Source organism: Mustela putorius, unplaced genomic scaffold (assembly GCF_011764305.1).
Source record: "Mustela putorius furo isolate JIRA1106 unplaced genomic scaffold, ASM1176430v1.1 tig00000127_pilon_pilon_pilon, whole genome shotgun sequence".
Taxonomy (NCBI): domain Eukaryota; kingdom Metazoa; phylum Chordata; class Mammalia; order Carnivora; family Mustelidae; genus Mustela; species Mustela putorius.
The window spans coordinates 10074815-10098342 of NW_025421288.1; the positions used below are offsets into that span (position 1 = coordinate 10074815).

General features: G+C 54.4%; 2 protein-coding genes and 1 pseudogene across 5 annotated transcripts; 1 reads left to right on the forward strand and 2 right to left on the reverse strand.

Moving 5' to 3' along the window:
* The first annotated feature begins 152 nt into the window (after window positions 1-152).
* On the forward strand, window positions 153-2473 carry SAC3D1 (SAC3 domain containing 1). The gene is made up of 3 exons (XM_045064722.1): window positions 153-265; window positions 430-1010; window positions 1860-2473. Exons 2-3 carry the CDS (start codon window positions 437-439, stop codon window positions 2360-2362), a joined length of 1077 nt encoding a protein of 358 aa, XP_044920657.1. The 5' UTR covers window positions 153-265; window positions 430-436; the 3' UTR covers window positions 2363-2473.
* Window positions 2429-15211, reverse strand: NAALADL1 (N-acetylated alpha-linked acidic dipeptidase like 1). 4 transcript variants are annotated; one of them, XM_045064705.1, is made up of 19 exons: window positions 15003-15211; window positions 14738-14910; window positions 14527-14648; window positions 14082-14204; window positions 12122-12405; window positions 11929-12023; window positions 11564-11801; window positions 9997-10082; window positions 9761-9880; window positions 6608-6693; window positions 6462-6525; window positions 6310-6377; window positions 5998-6089; window positions 5826-5916; window positions 3860-3941; window positions 3600-3773; window positions 3436-3523; window positions 3235-3327; window positions 2429-2897 (listed from the first exon to the last, which is right to left on the reverse strand). In XM_045064705.1, the coding sequence occupies exons 1-19, from the start codon at window positions 15194-15196 to the stop codon at window positions 2711-2713; spliced, it is 2460 nt and encodes an 819-aa protein (XP_044920640.1). In that variant the 5' UTR covers window positions 15197-15211; the 3' UTR covers window positions 2429-2710. The 4 variants fall into 4 exon arrangements, with proteins under 4 accessions (XP_044920640.1, XP_004770155.1, XP_044920644.1 ...); XM_004770098.3 differs by lacking the exon at window positions 11564-11801 and having other exon boundaries at window positions 11929-12033; XM_045064709.1 differs by lacking the exons at window positions 11564-11801; window positions 11929-12023.
* A 6039-nt stretch (window positions 15212-21250) lies between these two features.
* LOC123388299 lies at window positions 21251-23216 on the reverse strand (annotated as a pseudogene).
* Window positions 23217-23528: the final 312 nt, after the last annotated feature.

The window sequence follows — 23528 nt, forward strand, 5'->3', positions numbered from 1 at the left end:
AGGTGCCCAAAAGCTAAGCGCGAGGTTTCACGGTTTGGCTAGCTGAAGCCCGGAGGGCGTGGCTCCACGGCTTTCCCCGCCTCTCCGGCAAAGCGATTGGTTGCGGAAGGGACTACAGGCTGGTGCATCATGGGAGTGGGCTGGGCTGGGTGCGGTGCATCCTGGGCGCTTTGGCCGCGCTTGAGTCGGAAGTGGCGGCGCTGAACTACAACGCAGTGTGTCTCGGGAGGCCTACTCCAGGCCTTGTGGGAGGGGACAAGACTCGGTGAGAGGACGGCGGGAGCCGGGTAGGGCGGGTAGGCGGGGCCCAGCTGGGATCCGCCCGCCCCGGCGCTCGAGCTCCGGCCGCCCTCCGCCTGCCTTCGCGTAGAACGGGGCGAGCGGCCGCCGTCGTCTCCGGGATGTTGAGACCCTATCCTTTCCCCTCAGCGCCGCCATGGCCGGCTGCGAGCTGCCCATGGGCACCTGCCCAGACATGTGTCCGGCCGCCGAGCGCGCCGAGCGCGAAAAGGAGCGCCGCCTCCACCGCTTCGAGGTGGCGCCGGGGTGCGGTAGCGACCCGCCCCGCGCGGACCCGCAGCGCGCCGTGAAGGAGTACCAGCGGCCGGCCGCCGGCAAGGCGCGGCCCCCGCCGAGCCAGCTGCGTCCGCCGTCCGTGCTGCTGGCCACCGTGCGCTACCTGGCCGGCGAGGTGGCCGAGCGCGCCGACGCATCCTGCGCCGAGGTGGCCAGCTTCGTGGCGGACCGGCTGCGCGCCGTACGGCTGGACCTGGCCCTGCAGGGCGCGGGCGACGCCGAGGCGGCGGCGGTGCTGGAGGCCGCGCTGGCCGTGCTGCTGGCCGTGGCGGCGCGGCTGGGGCCGGACGGGGCGCGCGGGCCGGCGGACCCGGTGCTGCTGCAGGCCCAGGTGCAGGAGGGCTTCGGTTCCCTGCGGCGCTGCTACGCGCAGGGTGCCGGGCCGCATCCCCGCCAGGCCGCCTTCCAGGGTCTCTTTCTGCTCTATAATCTGGGTGAGTCGGGGTCTCCGCGGCGGTACGGGGTAGAGGTGGTGCCTCCGTGGGGACAGTGGAGGCCGGGGAAGGAAAGAGAAGCTTTGCAATCTCACCTTTAGCTCCCTCCCCACCCCTGCCTTCTAAATGTGTGTCAAGTCAATGCACAGGATCCACTGAACCCTCACGTGGTGACACACAAGTTTCAAAACATTAGATCCTTCCCATGAACGGACGGTGCATTCTAATAAATTCTGTCGTGTTTAATTGTGATAAAATGCTCTTGGTTTCAAACCCCACTAATGGGTCAGAAGCCTCAGTTTACAAAAGTGGTCCAAGGTTCCAGTGTCCATGATTCTCCTGCAGGGGAAGCAGAGGCAGAATGTCCTCTAAAGAAAAGGCCTTAACCGGGTGGACACCTGAGCCAGCTTTTTAGGGCAATTGGAGAAAGGGCTGTGGATTTGAAGTCAGGAAACTTGGGTTTTGTTGTGTCAAATTCTGCTACATTGGAACTCTGAGACAGCCCTCGGGCAAGTCGTGAACTTATCTGGGCCTGTCTCCCTCATCCAAAAACAATGCCTCCCTTCGTTACGAGGATCCGGACTGAAGGGGCTCTGGCCACACATTCAGATAAGGCTCTGCAGGGGGCTGATGGAAAAAAGCCCGCGGGAAGGTGAGCTTGGCCCAGGGGAGGGGCGCGGCCAAAGTGGAAAGTAGGCGGGCCAAGGTCGCAGGTGCGCTTGGCGGTAGGCGGGGAGGTGGGCGGGGCTGAGGACCGAGCCTTTGGGAGGGAGGCCTAACGGGACGGGATGGAGGGGGGCCCGGTATGGGAAAGACAAGTTCTCCTCACCCTGGCTTCCGCCCTTACAGGCTCCGTGGAGGCCCTGCATGAGGTCCTGCAGCTGCCTGACGCCCTTCGTTCCTGCCCGGCCCTGCGCCGGGCCCTGGCTGTGGACTCGGCCTTTCGCGAAGGCAACACCGCCCGCCTGTTCCGCCTGCTCCGCGTCCTGCCTTACCTGCAGAGCTGCGCTGTCCGGTGTCACGTAGGCCGTGCTCGCCGGGGAGCCCTGGCCCGCCTCGCTCGTGCCCTGAGCACCCCCAAAGGCCAGACCTTGCCTCTGGCCTTCATGGTCCACCTCCTGGCCCTGGATGGGCCCGAAGAGGCGCGGGACCTGTGCCAGGCCCACGGACTGCCCTTGGATGGACAGGAAAGAGTTGTGTTTCTCAGAGGTCGCTACACTGAGGAAGGGCTGCCACCTGCTGGCACCTGCCAAGTGTTGGTGGGGAGCAAACTTGCAGGGCGCACCCTGGAGGAGGTGGTCATGGCTGAGGAGGAAGAGGAGGGTGTGGACAGACCCAAGTCCCCCGCATGAGGAGGAGCCGGACACTCTCCCAGAGCCCAGGACTGGCTCTGAGCCCTCAGGTTTCTTTTTTCATAGTTCCTACACAATAAAAGTGTTTTATTTGTTTTGTAGGAGCAATAACTCTGCTTGGTTGATTTGGGGGAGGGCAGGGAGGAGTTGAGACAGGGTAGGGGTATACCCTGAGGAAAGCATCTCATTCCCCTCCGGTGTCCCCAACTGGTGGGACCCTAAGCTGTTGTCTCAGAAGCTTGATAGGGTCCCGTGATTGGCCTCAGGTTGGCATCAAGGAAGACTGGGACACACTCAAAGAAAACTGGAGTGGGAGAACGTCAGGTTGAAGGCCGTGAGGAGCTGGGGTCAGAGGTCAGCCACAGGCCTTAGGGTGGCCGCTGCACCCTCCAGGGCCACCACCAAGATGCTGAGCTGCCTCCGCACTTCAGCCCAGGCTTCCGATCCAAGGCTGGTGTTCATGGCCCTGGAGCAGGCATTGGCCAGGCCGGGGAATGTGGCTACGGAGCTGGTGCGGGGTGCCCAGAGCACATGGCTGACGGGAGAGATGGGGGAAGCATAGTCACTCAGGGACCAGGAAAGAGAGGGGCTTCAGCCTGGAACGGGCTCATCTGTACATAGCAAGGCACAGAGGCGCCTCCCCACTGCCTCTGAAATCTGGGACCCTTAAAGCAGTGGTGGTGAGAGACCACTTATAGTCCCAAGGTGACCTTGATGGGTTTGCGCCCATCCTTTGAGCCCAATTCCCCAACTGTTTGAAGGGGCTGGGCTGTGCTCTAAAGACCAGGAAATCTCTTAGCTCCTCCCTCCAGTGGCTGCCCCTGCCCAGCCTCCCCCCACTGTACTTCCCAAGAGCTTTGGAACAGGCTCACCTGTAGTAGCGTTCCTCTGGGAAGGCTCGCGGGTTTAGGAAGGTCCGCTCCAAAAGCATCAGCTGGTCGTTGAGCATCCGGACCTGCAGGGGGCTGGAAGCGGCGGGACCTTTGTTACCCCGGAACCAGCAGCCCAGTGGGCAGCCTGCCTCCTGGCCCCGATGCCGCCCTCCCAGACACCTGCTTAGTGCCCTCGCTCACTCAGGGGAGCCTTTCTGCAGCGCGGATCGGTGCTGCTCCAAGGCCTTGGCTGCGGCCTCAAATTTCTCCACTGCAGTCACCAGACGGCCTGTGGGGAACAGCCAGCATCTTAGCCCTGGAGGGCAGAGCGCTCCCCACACCTCCATGTCAAGGGGGCTCCATACCCAGGCTGATGCTGTGCTGCTCCAGTAGGCCCCCCAGGTGCTGCTGTGCAGCCTGCAGAAAACTTCGGAGGGTCTCTCCGTAGTCACTGACATTCAGAGGAAGGAAGAGGCTGTCGCTGAGCCTAAGAAGCACGCTCCCTGCTGTCCGGGCCACAGCCTGGTGGCTGCTGAAGCCTGCGGGGAGGGTGACCAGGCCAGGGCTCAGTCTTCAGTCCCTCCTCCCCCAACCTCAGGATTCCCCTTGCCCGCCCCCTCCTCACCAGGGTCCACAAATTTGTCCACGTAACCAAAGGTGTCGAAGGCTGTGTGGTAAGTGGGGTAGATCCTGGCTGACGTCTTGCTCTAGGGGAACAATGCCAAGGTGACAGGCTTGGGATGAGAAGAGAGGGGCATGTACCAACAGTGAGCTACAGCAGAAGGATATTATCTCAAATCATCGCTACAGCCACGAGGTGGGTTCTAGAATTCCACTTAAAGAGGAGGAAACTGAGGGCTGAGATTACATTACCTGCCTGACCTCACAGCTAATAGTGGCCCAGCTGAGTCCGCTGCCAGTTTCCTATTTCATATGAAGGAGAAAGCTCGGGACTCAAATCAGAGGATTCCAATCCCAACTCTACCACCCAGGAGCGGTAGGGCCATGAGGGGGAGAAGCTTTTGGAGCATCAGGCAGGGAGACACAGCTGGGCACTCCGTATGCCTCACCTTCTTTGATCCCCGCACACCAGTGCTACCAATCCATCCCTGTTCATGTCGCGGCCGGTGCGACACATCGACCAGGGTCGAGAGGGTAAGAGGATGGTGAAAAGAAATTAAGAGACAAAGAGATGGGGACAGGAGGAGCACGGAGGAGGATGTCCAACAGTGCCGATTTTATCCAAGGCTGTGAGGCATTATAGAGCTAACAGAAACAATCATAAGAAAGTATTTATTTTTAGCTGATTACTAAAGAGTTTGCAACATGCACAGAAAATCCTTCAAGCTTTCCTATTATCTATTTCCCAAGCACCAATAGCAGACCCTCTAGCGCCAGATGTACTGACTTCAAGGCCACTCAAGACATAGTTTGTGTAAGCACAGCACAGTCTTAAAAACGGTGTACAAACCGTAAGTGACTCTTAATCTCACGAAACAAACTGAGGGTTGCTGGGGGGAGGGGGTTTGGGAGAAGGGGGTGGGATTATGGACATTGGGGAGGGTATGTGCTTTCTTGAGTGCTGTGAAGTGTGTAAACCTGGCGATTCACAGACCTGTACCCCTGGGGATAAAAATATATGTTTATTTAAAAAAAATAAAAAATAAAAAATAAACAACAACAACAAAAAAAAACGGTGTAGTCTATAGCCCTTGCAAGGACCAGCCAAGAATTTCTGACCCCAGCCAAATCGTTTCTATCTGACTAGCAAATGTGTGGGAAGTCACGTAGGCGAGCAGACCCTTTCTCAGTGCTACTCGACTTTATCAACCTAAGCCTTTTGTTCAGCTATTCGGCCTTTCAAGGAGGCACAGGTCAGGGCCTGGACCAGGGCCTGGTTCTCGTCTCAAGCCTTCCCGTGGCCTTCCACAGTTTCATACCGTTCTTTAATTATTCTGGGGTAAACATGTTTTCATTTTTTAAGATCTTGAATCAGGATGCCTCTTTAGTTTTAAGATTTTATTATATATATATTTTAAGATTTTATTTATTTATTTGACAGAGAAAGACAGTGAGAGAGAACACGAGCAGGGGAAGTGGGAGAGGGAAGGAGCAGACTTTCCACTGAGCAGGGGCCTGATGTGGAACTCAATCCCAGGACCCTGGGATCATGACCTGAAGGTTAATGACTGAGCCACGCAGGCGCCCTAAGATTTTATTTTTTTAAGTAACCTCTACATCCAACATGGGGCTTGAACTCATGACCCCAAGATCAAGAGTTGCAAGCTCCTTGAAGAGCTGAAAAGCCAGGATGCTTTTCAAGTCAATGTCATCCTACAACTAACTGGCAGTGTGTCCCTGCGCCCCCCAACTCCGCCAATGGTGCATACCACAGTGTTGCATCTTAAAATCAGTAGTAGCTTAAATTGGATAAAATAACATAGGTGAGTGTAAACAGATGCTCAGAGAGGCTAAGTTTCTTAAGCTACTGAGTGAGTGAGCCAGACTCGGCTGCACTAGAGAGGCTCTAAGAGAGGAAGGGGCTGGGGGAGCAACTTACGGAGCTGGGGGACAGAGGGGTACGCACTCACCCGGTCATAGGTGTAGGCGATGTCCATGGAGGAGATGCCCAGGAAGTGAATGAAAGGTGCATAGTCGCTGCCAGCGCCCAGAGAGCCCAGGCTGCGAAAAGAAAGTCGGTTGGGCTGGAGGGTACTGGGCCAGGCTGCCCACCTAGGGCCCCTGTCCTGGCCCTGCGCTCACCTGGGAACCACGCCGTAGGCTGGGCTGCTACGGTTGGAATACCGGATCCAGTTGTCGTAGATGCTGAGGCCAACCGGGCTTGGTGCGGGGATCTGAACCAGAGGGGAACCTAGTCTGGGGCCGGCCCCTCCCCAGGCCCAACAGGTGGCCCTCCGCCGGGCCCACCCGAGTATCCATCCTAAGCACAGGCCTGAGGGTCCCACAAGGCCTGTCCCCGGCCTCAGTATCCCCGCCAGGCCCCTGCGATCAGGACCGGCTCCAGCCCCGCCCGCCCCACCCGCCCCGCCCTCCTCCCTGCCCCGCCCCTTTCACCTGTTTGGCGGCAGCAAAGATGACGCTCTGGACCGGGGGCGTCCCCTGCGCCCTCAAAGTGGCATTGGCTGTGGGCGGACCGCAGAAAGACTATTCGGGCCGCCGCCCCTTGTTCTCCCTGTCCCCGTCAGCCCAGCCGCCGGCCCCCATACCAAACACCGAGATGTCCACGTTGATGTAGGCCACGGTGCGCTCCTGCAGCTTGCTGAAGAATTCCTGCGGGTCGGGAGCCCACGTGAGCCCGGCCAGCCTCCGCCTCGGGAACCCGGCCACCGCCCGCCTCGCCGGGCTCACTCACCTCGGTGAATTCTGTGGAGCCAATGAGCCCAAACTCCTCTGCGCCCCAGCTCGCGAACACTATAGATCTGCGGGGACGCCAGGTTCCTGGGGAGCGGGATAAAGGGCTGGAGGACAGGGTCGCCGGATCTTCGGGGTGGCTTGGGGGGAACGCCGGGGACGCGGAGAGGAGGAAGGGCCGGCCGTGGCGGGGCAGCCAGTGACAGGAGGTCTAGGTCCCCCGGCCTCTCCAGGCCATCCTTCGAGTTTCCGTCCCCTTCTCCCAGGCTCCCTCGAGGGCTGGGACCCTGCCCCAACACTGCCCTCTGTGCCAATCCCAGGTGGTCCCTTCTGCCAGAATGCCCTGCCTCCCCCTTCCTTAGAGGGGAGTAGAGACCTCCGGACACTCCATCCCCCACTGTCTCCTTCCGGCACCCCGTGCCAAACTCTCCCGCAACCTTCACTCGGTGATAATAAAGTGAGGCTCTCCTTAGGGACTTAAGAGACAGAGGCTTGCTGCCTTCGGCTCAGGTCATGATCTCAGAGTCCTGGGATCGAGTCCCGCATCGGGCTCTCTGCTCAGCAGGGAGCCTGCTTCCTCCTCTCTCTCTCTCTGCCTGCCTCTCTGCCTACTTGTGATCTCTCTCTGTCAAATAAATAAATAAAATCTTTAAAAAAAAAAAAAAAAAAAAAAGAGACAGAGGCTTACTGTCTCCATTTTGCAGATGAAACTGAGCCACACAAAAGTTAAATGACTTGCCCAGCATTACACAGCTGGTAGGCATGAAGTCAGGGTTCAAGTCCAGGGTCTGGCTCCAGAGTCCAGGGGCTTAAGGAATTGGCAACCCTGCCTCCCACAGCCCCTGGCAGCCTACAGCACCACACGTCCCTGTGTGTGCTTCCATCTTGAGCTCCATCTCAGTGCCCTTTGATCCTTTCTCAGCTTTCTGTTTTAATTTTATCTTTTTAAGTAGACTCCATGCCCAGCGTGGAACCCAATGCAGAGCCCAACTTGGGGCTTGAACCCACGACCCTGAGTTCTAGACCTGAGCTGAGATCAAGTGTTAGATGCTTAACCAACTGAGCCACCCAGGCGCCCCTCTCAGCTTTTTATTTTAAATCCAAATCGTTAAAATATAAAAGGATTATGTGCTTGCCATGACTAATTCTCACACTCTTTCCTGCCCAAAATGTATAACCTGACTCTAATCAGATGAATCCAAATTAAGGGACCCTCAACAAAGTAACATGAGGATCATAAAAGAATTATGGAACTCTTACAGATGACACGTGTCACTACCACACATACAATGTGTGACCCTGCATTGACACCTTGGGTCAGAAATTTCTTTTGCTCCTTAAAGGTCATCATAAGAACAGGTAGCAACATTGTTCTTTTGCTGATTCTGATCATTATATTGTGGCCCTGAAAGAAAATGTCCTTATTTTTAGGAAATACACCATGATATGTTTGTGGGTAAAGGTGCCACGTTTCTGCAACTTTCAAACACTCCAGAAAACAACAGAGAGAGAAAGAGCTAACATGGTAAAATCTTAGTATCAGGAGTATCTGGGTGAATGGTGTCCAAGGCTCCTTTGTACTGTTTTGGAAGTCTCATGTAAGTCTGAAATTATTTCAAAATAAAATACTTGTGGGGCGCCTGGGTGACTCAGTTAGTTAAGCGACTGCCTTTGGCTCATGTCATGATCCCAGGGCCCTGGGATGGAGCCCCTGCATCCGGCTCCTTGCTCAGCAGGGAGCCTGCTTTTCCCCCTCCCACTCTCTACTACTCCACCTGCTTGTGCTCTCTCTCTGTCAAATAAATTAATAAATAAATAATATTTTTTTAAAAAATTAAACACTTGAACAGAGACAGAAATTCCTACACTACCAAAGGGAGTAAAGCCACACTCCCAGTCTCTCTCCACAAGCCCCTCCCTCCGCTATCAGTTGATCTCAACCACACCTGTGGTTTTACCAGTCATGGATGCCAGGAACTCCTCAGTGGATGTCTGGAGTCTCTTTTCTGAGCTTGGAGATCGGCACCTTCAACTGCCTGCTTGCCCTCCCCCCAGGAATGTCTCTTAGGCACCTTAAAATCAATGTGAAGGGGGACACATGCATAAAGATGTAATTTGTGACATCAGTACCGTAACGGGGAAGGACAGAGCTCTATAGGAGTGAGCTTTTGTATGAGATTCAGTTGGTACCAATTCAAATTATATAGTTAGAACTTTAGAATGGTGATGAAAAGTTCTAGAGATGAATAGTGGTGATGGGTGTACAACACGGAATATACTTAATGCCACTGATCTGTACACTTAAACATGGTTAAGGGCATGTGGGTGGCTCAGTCATTTGGGCGTCTGCCTTCAGCTCAGGTCATGATCTCAGGATCCTGGGATTGAGTCCCACATGGGGCTCCCTGCTCAGCGTGGAGCCTGCTTCTCCCTCTCCCTCTGCCTCTCTGCCTCTGCTCCTTCCCATATCCCCTCACACAGGCCCACTTGTGCGTTCTCTCTCTCTCAAATAAATAAATAAATAAATTTTTTAAAAACTTAAAAAAAAAATCCCATGCCATCTTCCCCCCAACCTTGGACTGAACCCCAAACTCCCCAGCTGGGTGGCCCCTGGTCCAGGCCCTCCTTTTCACATGCTATGCCCTCCACCTGGATCCCCACCCCACCCCAAACTGCCACTTCCACAGGGAGGCGTTCCTGAGCTCAGGCGTGTGCCCGGAAAGCCCCTTGGATAGTCCTCCTTACGGCGACGTCTTCTCATGCAGCAATTGGGGTGTTCACTGTGGAGTCTGCTGTGCCTGGAACTGGCTTGGCATACAGCAGGCACACGGGACATATTTGTTAGCGACTGTCTGTTATCGCTGCCTCAACTGTGCTGAAGCTCCCTGAAAGCAGAGGCTGGGGACCGCCTTGCTCCTGGCGGCACCCGGCCTCACCACTGCACGAGTTCCCCACATCCCACCGGGCGACTTGAGCTAGGCCAGGGCTGGCGTCCATGCAGGTCGGCCCCCGGGGCCCTCGAACTTGGCACAAGTGAGCACTGGAGCGGGAGACAGAGGAGGTGGGGCAGGACTCCCGCGAGCGTAGGGAGGCGCGGGCTGGAGGTGACCGCCTGCGGGGACGGTCCCTAGACCAGAGACCGGGGCTGCCTCACCCTTCTTCAGCAGGGTCCCCAGGACTCGGGAGAGCTCCAGGAGGACGGCAGTGCCACTGCTGGGGTCCACGGCCCCATGTACCCAGCTGTCGCGGTGGTTTCCGTAAAGCACGTAGCGGTCTGGCGAGAGGAGTGGACACTCAGATTCCCCGGGGAGTGTGGGCGGGGCCAGCCAGGCCGGGCGCAGGGGGCGTGGCTAGAGACGCCCGGGGCGGGGCCCAGCCCGAGGGACTCACCTGGCTCCACAGCGCCGCGGATGATCCCCAGGACGTTGGAGGAGTTCCGCAGCTCCCGGCGGTTGTGGACACTCACGTTCACCTGGCTTGGGGAGCCCCGGCGACCAGAGGCTTGGCCCTGCCCACTCCCGCTTCCAACCCGATGCAGGGGAAACTGAGACCCAGAACGAGAAAGGGACACCACCAAGTCTCTGGCCCGCAGGTAAGTAGAGAGGCAGCAAGGACCTCCGCACCATCCTTCCCTCCCCCTCCCACCACCCCCAGTAAATCCTAAGACCAGGATCCAAAAACAAAATCGTTCTTATGCCGGAAGCAAAACCCAAAACTTCTTGTTCGCTTTTCCCTCGGCCGCTTCGCACTCCCGCTCCAGCTCCTCCTCCTCGCTCCCACCCTGACCCCAGGCTGGAAGCCCCCCCCCACTTCAGTTACAGGTGTTGTTTTGTTTTTGTTTTTAAGATTTTATTTATTTGTCAGAGAAGGAGAGTGCTGAGCCCAGGCAGAGGGAGAAGCAGGCTCCCCACTGAGCCAAGACCCAGGCATCCCTTAAGGTACAGTTTTAAACTGGTGGTGTCAGCTGGTGGCCCAGACCCTGTCTCCACCTTTCCTCCACCCCACCCTCTGAGGACCCTGGGACTCAGTAGAGGCTGGGGGCCCTGCTCACCGCCACTCTGCTCTTGGCCAGCCTGGAGGAAGGAATGGGGGCAGAGGGAAAGACGGTGCACAGCCCTAGGGGTTCTCTTCTCCTCGGGCAGTGGGCCCTGAGCCCTAGTCCCAACCCTGGCCTGCTTCCTGGACGCCCTCCGGACCCCTCGCAAGGACCAAGTCCCCTATCACTCCGGGAGTGTGGATTCCAGCAAAGGAGCTGGAAAAAAGGTGAGACTCCACAGACACCCTGTGGGGGGGCCCAACTTAGGCCAAGGACTGGGTGCCTTGGATGCACATCATACCCAAAGGCCAGACCCCTTTGCTCAGGAGACTCCAGGGACTACTTTCCAAGAACCCCTCCCCCCACACACACACCCCTGCACAAGCTACCCCTCGCCTATGAACTCTCCACTTGTGTTCTGTTTGATCAGCACTTAATATTAAATGTCCTCTAGGGCACCTGGGTGGCTCATTGGGTTAAGCCTCTGCCTTTGGCTCAGGTCATGGTCTCAGGGTCATGGGATCGAGCCCCGCATTGGGCTCTCTGCTCAGCCGGGAGACTGTTTCCCCCTCTCTCTCTGCCTGCCTGTCTACTTGGGATTTCTCTCTCTCTGTGTCAAATAAATAAATAAAATATTTAAAAAAAAATGTCCTCTATTTACAGGAAAAAAAAAAAAAAAAAAGAGGAAGCAAGCCCCAGTCGTCTGATTCCAGTTCTTTCCATGGACTCATTCAGTTAAGTACTTATTGGATATTTAGCAGGCACTGGGCAGTAACTGAGACAGACACAGCCCCGCCTTTGTGGGATGTCCCATCCCCACTCCCCCAGCAAGACGAAGCCTGAGGAACTGAGCGACTGCAGAGGAGAACTGGCTGAAGGGAAATGGGGAGGACACTAAGGGGTCCACCCCTGAGAGGTTACCTGGTGGCAGGTGGGAAGGTTAGTGTTGGCCAGGAATGGCAGGAGTATGGGGAAGGGTGTTCCAGGCAGAGGGAACAGCGAGTGCGGAAGTCTTGGTTTGGGAATGAGCTTGGTAGTTCAAGAGAGGGGGTGGCCGAAGTGTGGAGGTCAGAGGTGAAGTGGGCGTGAAACTCCACGGGGCCTTGTGGGCCGCACAGCTGTTTCCCTGGCTTTCCCCAAGACAGGACAGGTAGGTGTTCTGGAGTCAGGGGACCGTTGGGAGAGAGAAGAAAGGGAAAGGCTAGGCCTTGAGGTGGACCGGCAAGCATGACCAGGGGAGAGGAGGCAGAGGAGAGGAGCCGTGAGGAGGAGGGGCCCGAGCTCACCTGTCTGCTGGGAAGTCGCCATCAGACCGGAAGCCGGGCCCCAACCTGTAGTCACAACCCAGTGCTCCCTGCCAGGCAGCTGGGGCCACAGGTCCCTGGAGGTTACTGGTGTGAATGGTGTGGGCATCGATGGTTGGGGCCACTGGAGGGTGGGTAGGGGTCCCCCCCGGGGGTGGCGGGCACAAGAGCTTACCAGAGAAGGCTTTTGGCATCGTCGAAGCCAATGGGTTGAGCGGGAATCGGAGGAAATCCAGGGGCAGCATCAGGATCCAGGCGAAAGGAAGAGGGATTGGCTGGAAGGTAGGGAGTCAGGGGATCCCCAAAATACTCATAATAGGAGCCTCGCTCCACCCCAGACGGAGGCAGGCACCAGGAGTTTGGGAAGGTCTCGTTGGCGGAGCTCTGCCCGTCGTTGATGTCTGCGGGGTCCGTGTACACCAGCACCCCAGCGACCCCGTACTTGGCAGCGTTCACAGCCTGCGGGAGGTGAATGAGACTGTGTTTAGGGCAAGGGGGAGGCGGGCTCAGGTCCCTTTCCCACTTCCTTCCTTGCTGTGGAAGATCTGTCTTCCCACAGGCAAGAGGATGTTGGCACCAGTCCTTGACTGCAGTGCGGCTGGGGGCAGCAACGGACCAGGGGCACAGCTGGGCCAATGCTGATCAGGGTGGAGGGCACAGAAATGGAGTGTTGAGCCGCGGCCGCCAGGCAGCTGCCTAGGGGAGCAGGGTATGGTGCGGCCACGGGCACAGTGGCCCTGTTCATAGGAGCCATTAGCGGAGATCGGCCCAAGTGCCCACTGGGAGGAGTGGACGAACCAGGGGCCCCCCGCGTGCAAGAGAATATAATTCAGCCTTTGGAAGCAATGATGCTCGGGCTCTGCATCCATGTGACTTGAAAACATGACAATCGGTGAGAAGCCAGACACAAAAAGACAGATAGTGCGGGATTCCTCTTATGTGAGGTTTCTAGAACAGGCAAATTCATACGTTTCTAGAACGTATGAGTGAGAGGTTCCCCAGAGCTGGGGAGGAATGGGGGGAGCTTGAGTGTTTAAGGGGCACTTTAATTGGGAATGATCAAGAGTTCTGGAAATGGATGGGGGCGACAGTTGTCCAACACTGTAAAGGTGCTTAAGGGCCAGCATTAAACACTGGAGATTTATTTTATAATTTGATTCCATTTAATTTTATGCTGGCGTGTTTTAGTACCATAAAAACAAAACAGGATCACGACCTGAGCTGAAGGCAGCGGCTTTAACCCACTGAGCCACCCGGGCGCCCCTACTACGCTGCTTTTATAGAAGAAGGGGGAAATAAAACATCATATTCATATGCACCTCTTCCAAAAGAAACTGTGGGTTGATCTCCCAAAAACTAAAACAAATAAACAAATCAGCAGGTTACCTCTTTGGAGGATGGCATTACAGGAGAACTTTCCCACTCGACTTTTTTTTTTTAAAGGGAAATTCTGTGATCTGTATAATTAGACCATGCCTCTTCCCTCTTTTTTTTTTTTTTTTTTTTTTTTTTTTGCAGCTTTTATTATGGGCACCTCTTTCAACTACAGATAAAATAAAATTTACTGCCCTCTCCACTTTATAGCACAAAGTTCAGCGGGATGAAGGACATACTACATTACTATACTGCCACTGCCACCACCCACTGAGTTCCTCATCTTGCCAACCTGAAACTCTGAAGTCACCAAACACTAATCCGTACCTAGTCTTTTCCCTCACTCTATACCTTTTTTAATTAAAAAAAAAAAACTAAACTAAATTTTAAAAAACCACAGACATGACATAATTAGTCAAAATTTTTAGTTGAAAAGATGCAGGCTGAGAGGCAACCAACCAGAGGGATTTAAGCTAAATATTCAGAACTCCTTGGCAGGAAAACTTGGACTCCAGAATAACAAAGGTGAACACTTTGCCTGATCCACTGATTTCCCAAGGCTCAGAGGGGTAAGAGGAAGCCCCCAGGGTCACACAGCACATCACGAGTGCCAACAGTAGAAATGGAGCCCGCTGCTTCTGTCCCAACCCAGGGCTCGGTTCACCACCCAACACCACTCCATCCCGTCAGGGGCTGGCTCCTGGCCCACCCAGTTCCCTGCCTTGTTCCCAGCCCCCAGTTCCCTGGCGCTGGCTGCTCACCTTGGCCCCCCGTCCTGCACCCCCATAGCGGGTCAGCGCAATGGTGCCTTCCAGTTTGATGCCCTGAGTCTGTAGATTCATAAAGTCTTCTTCCGTTCCGCGGTTGGCATAGACGAGGAGGCCCTGGTAGCAAGAGGAGGTGATTCTCAGAACCCGCCCCAGGAAAGAGGGGGTGAGGACAGGAGAGCGTGGCTGCTGCGTGGCAGGGTGATGACATTGGATTCGATTTTCCTCCTCAGTCAGAGCTTGTAAGCCCCCCAGGAGCAGAGTTACCCCTGGTCTGGTCTTGAGTAAGGGCCGCTAGGGTTTGCAGAATGACTCGGTGATGGTAAAGGAGCAGTAATGGAGTATGGGGGAGGGCCCCGGGTCAGGAAGGGAGAAGCTGGGCTGGAGCCAGGGGGGGGGGGGGCTGGCGCTGGGCGTGGAGGGGATGTCCCAGACCCACCTGTGGGGTTCCTGGGGGAGCGTAGGCGGCATATGGGGGCACCACGTCAGGCCCCACCTGCTCCCCAGTCAGGTTCTGCTCGCTCTGGCGACAGGAGAACACGACGCTCCCGGTGGGACTCACTGTGGACGGGAGGAGGCCTCAGGACTGGGCCTGGCAGCTCCCCCCGCCCCGCCCGCACAGGTGCCCCCCGGCCTGAGCGGCACCTCACCAACGGCCACATGGTTGGGCTGCTCCTGGCTGGGGAAGGACAGCAGCACTTCATAGGCGGGCGCCTCAGCTGCGTCAAGGCCCGACTCTGGGTCCTGCCATCGCTGCAGCAGCAGCTGCACCAGGGCCTCATCCCGGGGGCTGGAGGCCAAGTGAGGCTCTCTGGAGAGCTCTCTGTAGGGTGGGCAGAGGCATGGGCAGACGCAGATGCAGGGGGAGGGGGGTGGCTCTGGCAAGCAGGCGGGGAGGGGAGCCAGCCCTCTCACCTGAGGTTCTCTCGGATCCTGCTGGCTTCCAGCTGCTGCATGACGGTCTCAAGGATCTCCAGGTCCAGGTCCTGGGAGACGCTGGGCGCTGGGACATTGGCCCCTTTAGGGATGGCGAAGTGGCCCAGGATGATCCCCAGCCCCAAGAGGGCAGCGGCCCCCACCACCCCACCAAGCACCTTCACCCACTGCATCCTGCAGTGTCTTGGCAAGATGGGGTCACTCTTTATAGATGGGTGCAGGTCTAGTTAACCATTACCTGGTGGGTGGCCCTGCCCTTTGGCCTCCAGCCCTAGGGAGAGTCCCGGAGCATCCTGCAGGGAGGGCCAGGAGTGGTTCATAGCCATCTCGGTTCTGGCATCAGTCACCTGGGAGGGACCCCCAGGGATGTCAAGTCCACACAGGCACACTGAGACCCAGACAGGGACAAGGGCTCAGCCAGATCTCCCAGTAAAACAGAGGGCCAAGCCCGAATGGGAACTCAGAGCCCCGGTTAGAGCAAGACTGGGCCAACTCCCTGCCATCCCTACCTATCTCCTCAGTGTCATTTCTAATATATATAAATATATATATTTAAAGATTTTATTTATGTATTTATTTGACAAAGAGAGAGATCACAAGTAGGCAGAGAGACAGGCAGAGAGAGAGAGAGGGGGAAGCAGGCTCCCTACGGAGCAGAGAGCCCAATGTGGGGCTCCATCCCAGGACTCTGGGATCATGACCTGAGCCAAAGGGAGAGGCTATAATCCAATCAGGCACCCATTAGAGGTGCCCCTCTAATATATATTTTTAAAGACTTTATTTGAGAGAGAGAGAGTGAGCAGGAAGAGGGGGAGATGGAGAAGCAGACTCCCTACTAAGCAGGGAGTCCCTTGCATGGCTCCATCCCAGGACCCCAGGATCATGACCTGAGCCAAAGGCAGACCCTTAACCAACTGAGCCACCCAGGGGCCCCTCCTCAGTGTCATTTGATTTCCAGCATTTCCAGCCCTGGCTGCTGGAAGAGGTTTTGAGTTCAAATTGCCATCCTTGCTAGACATGGGCTGTGTGATGTTGGGCAATTCACTTAGCTTCTCTAAACCTGTTTTCTTAGCTGTGAAATAGGGATAATAGGCTTATTTCACAAAACTAATGCTATTTCCATTTCAGAAGACTGTATCCATGGAAACATCTAGCCAGTGTCGGGCACCTAGTGGGAGCTCAATAAGTTTTAGCCACTCCTGCCTCATCTGGATCCCTAAAATGTGAAGAGGGATTTACAAGAATTCTCTTTATGTATCCTGTAGGGGTCCCAGCTTATGGGAGGACATCGAATTCTAAGAGAGGGAGGCCATTCTAGAGGTCAGAGCCAAGGAAGGCCACTGTTCCTTGGCTAGGTGACCTCCATCCCCTGACCTGATCTGGAATCCATTCGTCTCTTCAACCATCCGTCCATCCTACTTTACCCACCCACCCCCCAACCCACTCTTCCATCCATCCATTGAGCCATCTGTCAGTCCACCGCTCCAGCCAGCCGGCCAGCCAGCTACCTGCCCCCCATCCATCCACCTATCCACCCACCCATCTAGCCATTCGTTTATTCACTCCTTCACTCCTGCAAACTTCATTCATTCATTTGGCTCTGTGCAAGACCCATGCCAGCCCCTGAGGAGGAGAAGGTGCCCAGATCCAGGTCCTGGGAGACCCAGGAATTCAAGTCTAGTAGGGAGACAGGCAGGCTTTGGGCTCAACCATGTGGTAAGCGCCCCTATAAAGGGAGGACCAGTGTGTTTCCCCTGGGGAGGATGAGGACTTCTAAGAGGGAACATTTGAGGGGATCCTCCAAGGTTGAGAAGGCAAGGGGCAAAAGGGCCAATGCAAATGGCCCAGCATGTGCACAGGGAGAGGGAGAGTACTTCCTCCGCACAAATGCTGAGCCTCCTCTGGGCCTCAGAGAGCTGGGCAGGGTTGAGGAGCTCCCTGGGCTGTGACTCCTCCTACCCACCATCATCTATCCTGCCTTGGGCCTTTGGCAGCCATTGATTGTCCCAAAGATGCCCGAAGAGCTGGGGGAGCCAGGCCATGGAAAATGTGTGTGTGTGTGTGGTGTGTTTGTGTGTGTGTGAGATATTTCACTGCCCAGTCTCAGATCAGCCTCCTTCCTGCTCACAACCCTGTTTCGTGGGCACCACCTGCCCCTCACTCTCCATGTCCATCTCCCTGCATGCTGCCCGGTCGGGAGGATTAGCATGTTAGTGTGGCAGGACTACGGAGGGGGCCTAGCGTGATCAGTGACTTCAGGGAGGCACACCAGGAAGCCACAGTTTCTGGCTGGGTGATTATCAGCGCTCCACATATGACCTTGGATCTTATCAGAAGCCCATCTGGGTAGGGAGCAGATGCATTCGTGAGGACACAGGAGGGAGGCAGGTGTCGGGAGCCAGTACAGGAGGCCTACTATAAGAGCTGTAAGGGACTGAATATGATTGGCTGTTCATTTAGGTCCACTCACGCGGGAGGTGCATGAGCACTGCGGTGATTGGCTAGGCGGGCTAAGCTGCCGGTGTATATATGCTTGAATGGACTTGTAGAGGGGCGGGCCCCCGGGAGCCAGGCCGGGCGGAGCCTCGCCCGCCCAAGGGGGCCGCACCCCGGACTGTGGCAGCGGCGGGGGGCGCCGAGGGGCGGCGCGCGGCCCTGGAGGCGGCGGCCGCACCCGAGCGGGGCCGCGGGAGCTGCGTGCTGTGCTGCGCCAGAGGGGGAAGATAAAAAGAAGCCATTAAAGAAGTTTGCCTCCACGCGTGTCTCCGTGTCGTTCTTGCGGGCCGAGAGCGACAGGCAGGCAGTGGGAGGGACACCAAGATCCACTGATAAGCTAAAGAACAGACATGGTGAGGACACGAGGAAGCAGCTGCTGCATGTTCTACACCGCCTGCTCGTGGAAGAATTTTGCCTTTTAAACATGGGATGTTCCAGACAGGATATGTGGACAAGAGCGTGTGACAGCTGTGTGTGAGATCTGAGATCTCCAGCTCTGGCTGTTGGAGTCAGCTGGTGTCCGCACAGCTGTAGACACCCATCTTGGCTGGGTGGGAGGTGTGACCCCTCCCTGAACATTACCTTTTTTGAGACAGTGTTCTAGCATTATAAGTCAAAGCCAAGGTCTGGAGCGCAGGGAGGGGAGGGCTACAAACCTGTAGCTCCGGGGAATGCCTTCATCCTGAGATTCCAAACACCCGAAGTGCAGCGAAGAGCTCTTTGGCAGCAGGACTCAAAACAGATTTCTCAAAATTCCTTGAACAAGTAAACTTGAGCTTCCTTTGTCTTTTAAAAATTTTCCTTTTTTTTTTTTTTTTGGTAGGAAAGAAAAGAATGAAAAGGCACATAGGAATTTAAAAGAAACACAAAGAATTGATCTTAGGAATGTTTGGTTGATTTATAGGAGCTTCTCTAGGGGGTAAACAATTTGTTTACCACGAGGAGCTGTCCAGCTCTGAACTTACTGCACGTGACAGTGAAAAGTCATTGTGGCAGGCAAAAACCACGGGCGGCCTGGTGTAACCAACATTAAAAACAGCCAGACACAGCCGGGAAAGTGTAGGGACGAAGGTGGGGTTTGTTTTTTTATTGTAAAAGAAAAAGTAATTCTCAGGAATCTTAAGAGAGAAAAGGTGTATCTCACACCCAGAGAATAGACACGAAGACACAAAATGACATGGGTTCTGACACCGGGGCTGTCCCATCTCCTCACAGAGCAGAGATGGGAAGGGGACAGTTGAAGCCTACAAGGGCTTCTGCAAAGACAAAGGCTCAGAAGCACTACAGATAGGATTAAAAGCTAAGCTTCTCTCTTTTGCTTCTTGAAAAATGTTAATGTATCAGAAGACCCGCGTTAGCGACGTGCTAGAATACATTCCCAGGAGCTCCTTGTCAGTACCACGCTCAGGTCGACCAGCTAACTCTTCTCTCTAAACCGCCACATGTACGTGTGTGTCTTTTAAACCAAAGCCACAGGACTCTGGTGACTGCCCCTTCTACAACGCGCTTCCACCTGTTACCTGACCGGTATCCACCTCCCTGCCCCCCACCAAGGGTGGGCAGAACACAGAGGACCCTGCAGTGACAAGGAGGGAATAACAGAGAGCCCCAGATCGCCAGCTTTGCCAGCCCTGCCTCGCTCACCCTTATGTCCAACCGGACTATTATTCACCCCGTATCTGACTCCCAGTAACCGCTGTGTTTTTCCTCCTTTAGGAGAAAAAAACAAAAAACACAAATCTGCACACCCATATATATCATGTTCTACATTTAAATATGGAAATACTACCCTGCTTTGTGTTATAAATGGAGGACCAAGCAGTAAGGACTTTTTCTTCCAAGAATGGGGTCATCCCTTCATGATGCTCTTGTCTCCAGGGAAGGGCCATTTTGCCCCCGTGAGGGAAGCTGTACCAGGAGGATGGGGGGAGGGGCATTTCCTGCTTGGTTCTCTCCTAAGTCTCACTTTGATTTTTTTTAAGTTTTATTTATTTATTTGAGAGAAAGAGAGAGAGCAGGATCGGGGGAGAGGGAGAAGGAGCAGGGAGCCCGATGTGGGGCTCAATTCCAGGACCCTGGGATCAGGATTTGAGCTGAAAGCAGATGCTTAACTCACTGACCCACCCAGGTGCCCCTCATAAGTCTCCGTTTTATTTTTAATTTTTAATTTTTTATTAAAATAATGTATTATTAGCCCCAGGGCTACAGGTCTGTGAATCGCCAGGTTTACACACTTCACAGCACTCACCATAGCACATACCTTCCCCAGTGTCCATAACCCAACCCCCCTCTTCCTACCCCCTGCCCCCTGGCAACCCTCAGTTTGTTTTGTGAGATTAAGAGTCTCCCTCCTGATCCCATCTTGTTTCATTTATTCTTTTCCTATGCCCCCAACCCCCCACGTTGCCTCTCAACTTCCTCATATCAGGGAGATCATATTGATGAGGGAGCAGGAGGCCGGCTGGGGACAAAGCAAAAGCTGGCGCCTTGCACCCCGTCTCCACCCGCTCCCCTCGGTAATATGTGTGACATTCCTCAGGCACCCCGGGCTGCCCTAAAGGAAAAACAAATAGTTAACCTGCAGAGATCACAACCCTGCAAGGCAGGAGTCTCCCTTGGTTTACAAATGTCCTTGAGATTTACAAAAAAGAAATTACCTTATCAATAGCCCAGTTTCCAGAGGCACAGAACTCAGTTCCTCAAGCCCTAATGTCACCCTCCCCTCCATAAACAAAACTGAAGGAGGCTGAGGTAGAAGGAAAAGTAAATAGAGTTAAATTTCTTCTAAACCTAAATCTCACTAACAAGGACGCTGGATAGCAGGAATGTGACATTTTACCGGGAGACTCCCAATTGTCTTTATGTTAGCGCCTCATTAGAGGGAAAATGGCCTTGGCTTGATAGTAACCAGGCCTTCCATATCCTGACAGTCTTCTTTACCCTGATAGCCCTTCTGAACACCCTCTTTGTCCTCACCTACCCAACTCCTATGTATAGAAGCCACTCCTCACATCCCCGGGGCAGCATCTCCGTCTGCCCACGGGTCCTGTCCTCGCGCTCTAATAAACCACCTTTTTGCACCAAAGACATCTTAAGAATTCTTTCTTTCTTAGCCTTTGGCTCCGAACCTCACCTAGGTTCAAGAACTTCATCAATATGATAATTGTCTTTCTCCAATTGACTTACTTTGCTCAGCATAATACCCTCTAGTTCCATCCACCTCGTCGCAGATGGCAAGATTTCATTTCTTTTGATGGCTGCATAGTATTCCATTATATATATATAAATATATATAATATATATTATATATTATATATATACCTCTTCTTCTTTATCCATTCATCTATTGATGGACAACTAGGTTCTTTCCATAGTTTGGCTATTGTGGACATTGCTGCTATAAACATTCGGGTGCACGTGCCCCTTCGGATCACTACATTTGTATCTTTAGGGTAAATACCCAGTAGTGCAATTGCTGGGTCATAGGGTAGCTCTACTTTCAACTTTTTGAGGAAACTCCATGCTGTTTTCTTTTGTAATATTTTACTTATTTATTTGACAGACAGAGATCAGTAGTAGGCAGAGAAGTAGCCAGAGAGAGAGAGAGAAGGAAGCAGGCTCCCTGCTGAGCAGAGAGCCTGAGATCATGACCTGAGCTGAAGGCAGAGGCTTTAACCCACTAAGCCACCCAGGCGCCCCATCCATGCTGTTTTCTAGAGTGGTTGCTCCAGCTCGCATTCCCACCAACAGTGTAGGAGGGTTCCCCTTTCTCTGCATCCTCTCCAGCATCTGTCATTTCCTGACTTGTTAATTTTAGCCATTCTGATAAATCTCCCTTTTAATAGAAAGTTGGTTATAGGGGCCCCTGACTGAATGGAAACAGTGGTGTGTCTCCCTACCCCTCCCTGCTAACGTATTAGACGCTTCAGTGACAGGGGAGGAAAGGGGTGGGGGCTGTAAGAAGATTAAGAACTTGACCCTGGCCAAAGAAAGCAAGAGATATTACCTGGGCATGAGGGATAAAAGTGACCTTGATATTCTGCCCTTTAAGTTACAGCTATTAGGAGAGCCAAGAAGGGGCAAACATGGAGGCAGGATGGAGGGCTGGGAGGGGTTTGATGGCGGCAAGTCTAGTCCCCTTCGTTTTTGTTCTGGAAGGTTCGTCGCCAGTTTCACTGAGAAGACTCGTGTGGATGAGGGCTCTTGTCACCAGAAAGGGCTCGCGGTTGGCAGGGGTCTTCTCCTGACTGACAGTCCAGGTAACGCTGATGCTAACCCCCAGCTGGCCACACTGGCGGAGAAGTCAGTGATGTTGGACATTTCACGAAATCCATTTCGGTGCCCGGCGTTATCCAGGCTCCCCTCGAGTCTGTAGGCTCTGATGTCGTACTGGTGTCGCTTGCTCGGTTTCCCGATGGACTCCTCAATGTACTTCCGATCATTCTCTTCTCACGTGGCCTTGGCACTGAAGTTGGCATAGACATCCCGGTTCCTGGGAATGGGCCCAGGATCCAAGGTTGCTATCGCTGCAGAGTCTTCACATACATGACGCAAGATGAAAGAGGCCACCCAGAGATGATCTCTCGCGCCGATTCCTTCTCTTGGTCCTGTCCAGACTTCCCACTGGACGGGCGTGACCTCAGCATTTGTCCCAGCAATCCTGATGCTGGCGTACAAGCAGGCCTGGTAGTGAGTCCCCAAGATATCCCTGTCACAGGCTTTTTCTGCTCCCACGCCACAGCAGTGTGGCCTTGGGGCCCTCCCTGAACATGTTGGTTTGTGGGGCTGATGGAAACCACTTAAGGTAGCAAACTCATCTCCTTTTCTTTTCCCACTTCGCTCATCGATCCCACTGATGGCAGCGTTCTCGGGTCCCTCCAGGACCCCTGACGTACGGTGCCAGCTCTTCCCACTTTCCCTGTCCTTCCTCCGGCCCAGCCCTTTGCAAAGCCTCTCCACTCGCCTATTCCTCTCTGTCTTGGTCACCTCCACTGGGGAAAAAACCTGACTCTCTGCCCACCCTGCACCTGTACCCTTGTCCCTGAATGGGCCTGCCGACTCACAGGACCTCACTGGTCTCGCTTTAAGTTTAGGATCCCAAACCTCAAGCCAGCCCTCACCACTGGCCAGCAACCCCACTGTCTTCGCCTGGTCCCGGCCTTCTCACTCTTCCTCGCTCCTAGAGGGCAATTTCACCATCAGTCTGCTGTTCTGGCTTTCTGGAACACTGTTCCCCCAGCCATCTTTGGGGCTCCTCCCTCAGGTCCCCCGCATCTTTGCTGCAGTGTCGCTTCTCCATGAGACCTTCCCTGGTCCCTGGATCCCCACTGACATCCACCCTGCCTTGGTTCTCTGGTCCTGAACTCCCACCACCCCAGAAGAGGTTCCAGGTCTGGTTGGTGTTAGCCACAAGGGCAATGTTCCAGTGATAAGCAGTTCAATCCCCCATGGAATTACGGGGCTTTGAGAAAAACTTTTCCAGAAGGTATTGACCAATTTTTATCTAACTTTGTGATCTTATTTCAGGATTCCTTCTGTTTTCTCAGATCTCTATCTGATATACATATATATATATTTTTTTTTTTGAGAGAGAGAGAGAGAGAGATATTTCTTGATTGGATTGCTTTCTTGTAACCTCCTTAAAACTGGTTCTGTCATCTTACTGTCGCCATCAACTTCCTCACAGAACTGAAGCATGCTCCCTGTCTAGTTGTACGGAAATTTTTTCTCTCTCTCTTTCTCTCTCTCTCTCTCTGCTTCAGTGGGAAGTCAGGCAGCCAGTTGCTGCCAAGGGTGGGATGGTCCCACTGGGGAAGTGTGTGAGGACTCAGGAGTGTGGCGGGTGTTGGGTGTTGGACCCTCAGGGAGCTCCCACTAGGAGTCCCCATCCCTGCCCTTGACTTGACTTACAAAGGGGAAGAGATTTATCCAAAGTCTCAAGGCAGGCACAGCTCTGACTGCCGCTCCCTAGTCTCTTTCTGCCCTTTGGAGTTAGACCAGGGGCCTCCA

Bases quoted from the DNA above. Each gene is read 5' to 3' on its own strand.
- SAC3D1 (XM_045064722.1), top strand. From the start codon at position 437: ATGGCCGGCTGCGAGCTGCCCATGGGCACCTGCCCAGACATGTGTCCG. The intron at 1,011-1,859 runs GTGAGTCGGGGT...CCGCCCTTACAG, and splicing joins CTTTCTGCTCTATAATCTGG to GCTCCGTGGAGGCCCTGCAT.
- NAALADL1 (XM_045064705.1), bottom strand. From the start codon at position 15,196: ATGCAGTGGGTGAAGGTGCTTGGTGGGGTGGTGGGGGCCGCTGCCCTC. The intron at 11,802-11,928 runs GTGAGCTCGGGC...CCCTGACTCCAG, and splicing joins GGCGACTTCCCAGCAGACAG to AACACCTACCTGTCCTGTCT. The intron at 3,774-3,859 runs GTGAGGAGGGGG...CCCTCCCCGCAG, and splicing joins GGACAAATTTGTGGACCCTG to GCTTCAGCAGCCACCAGGCT.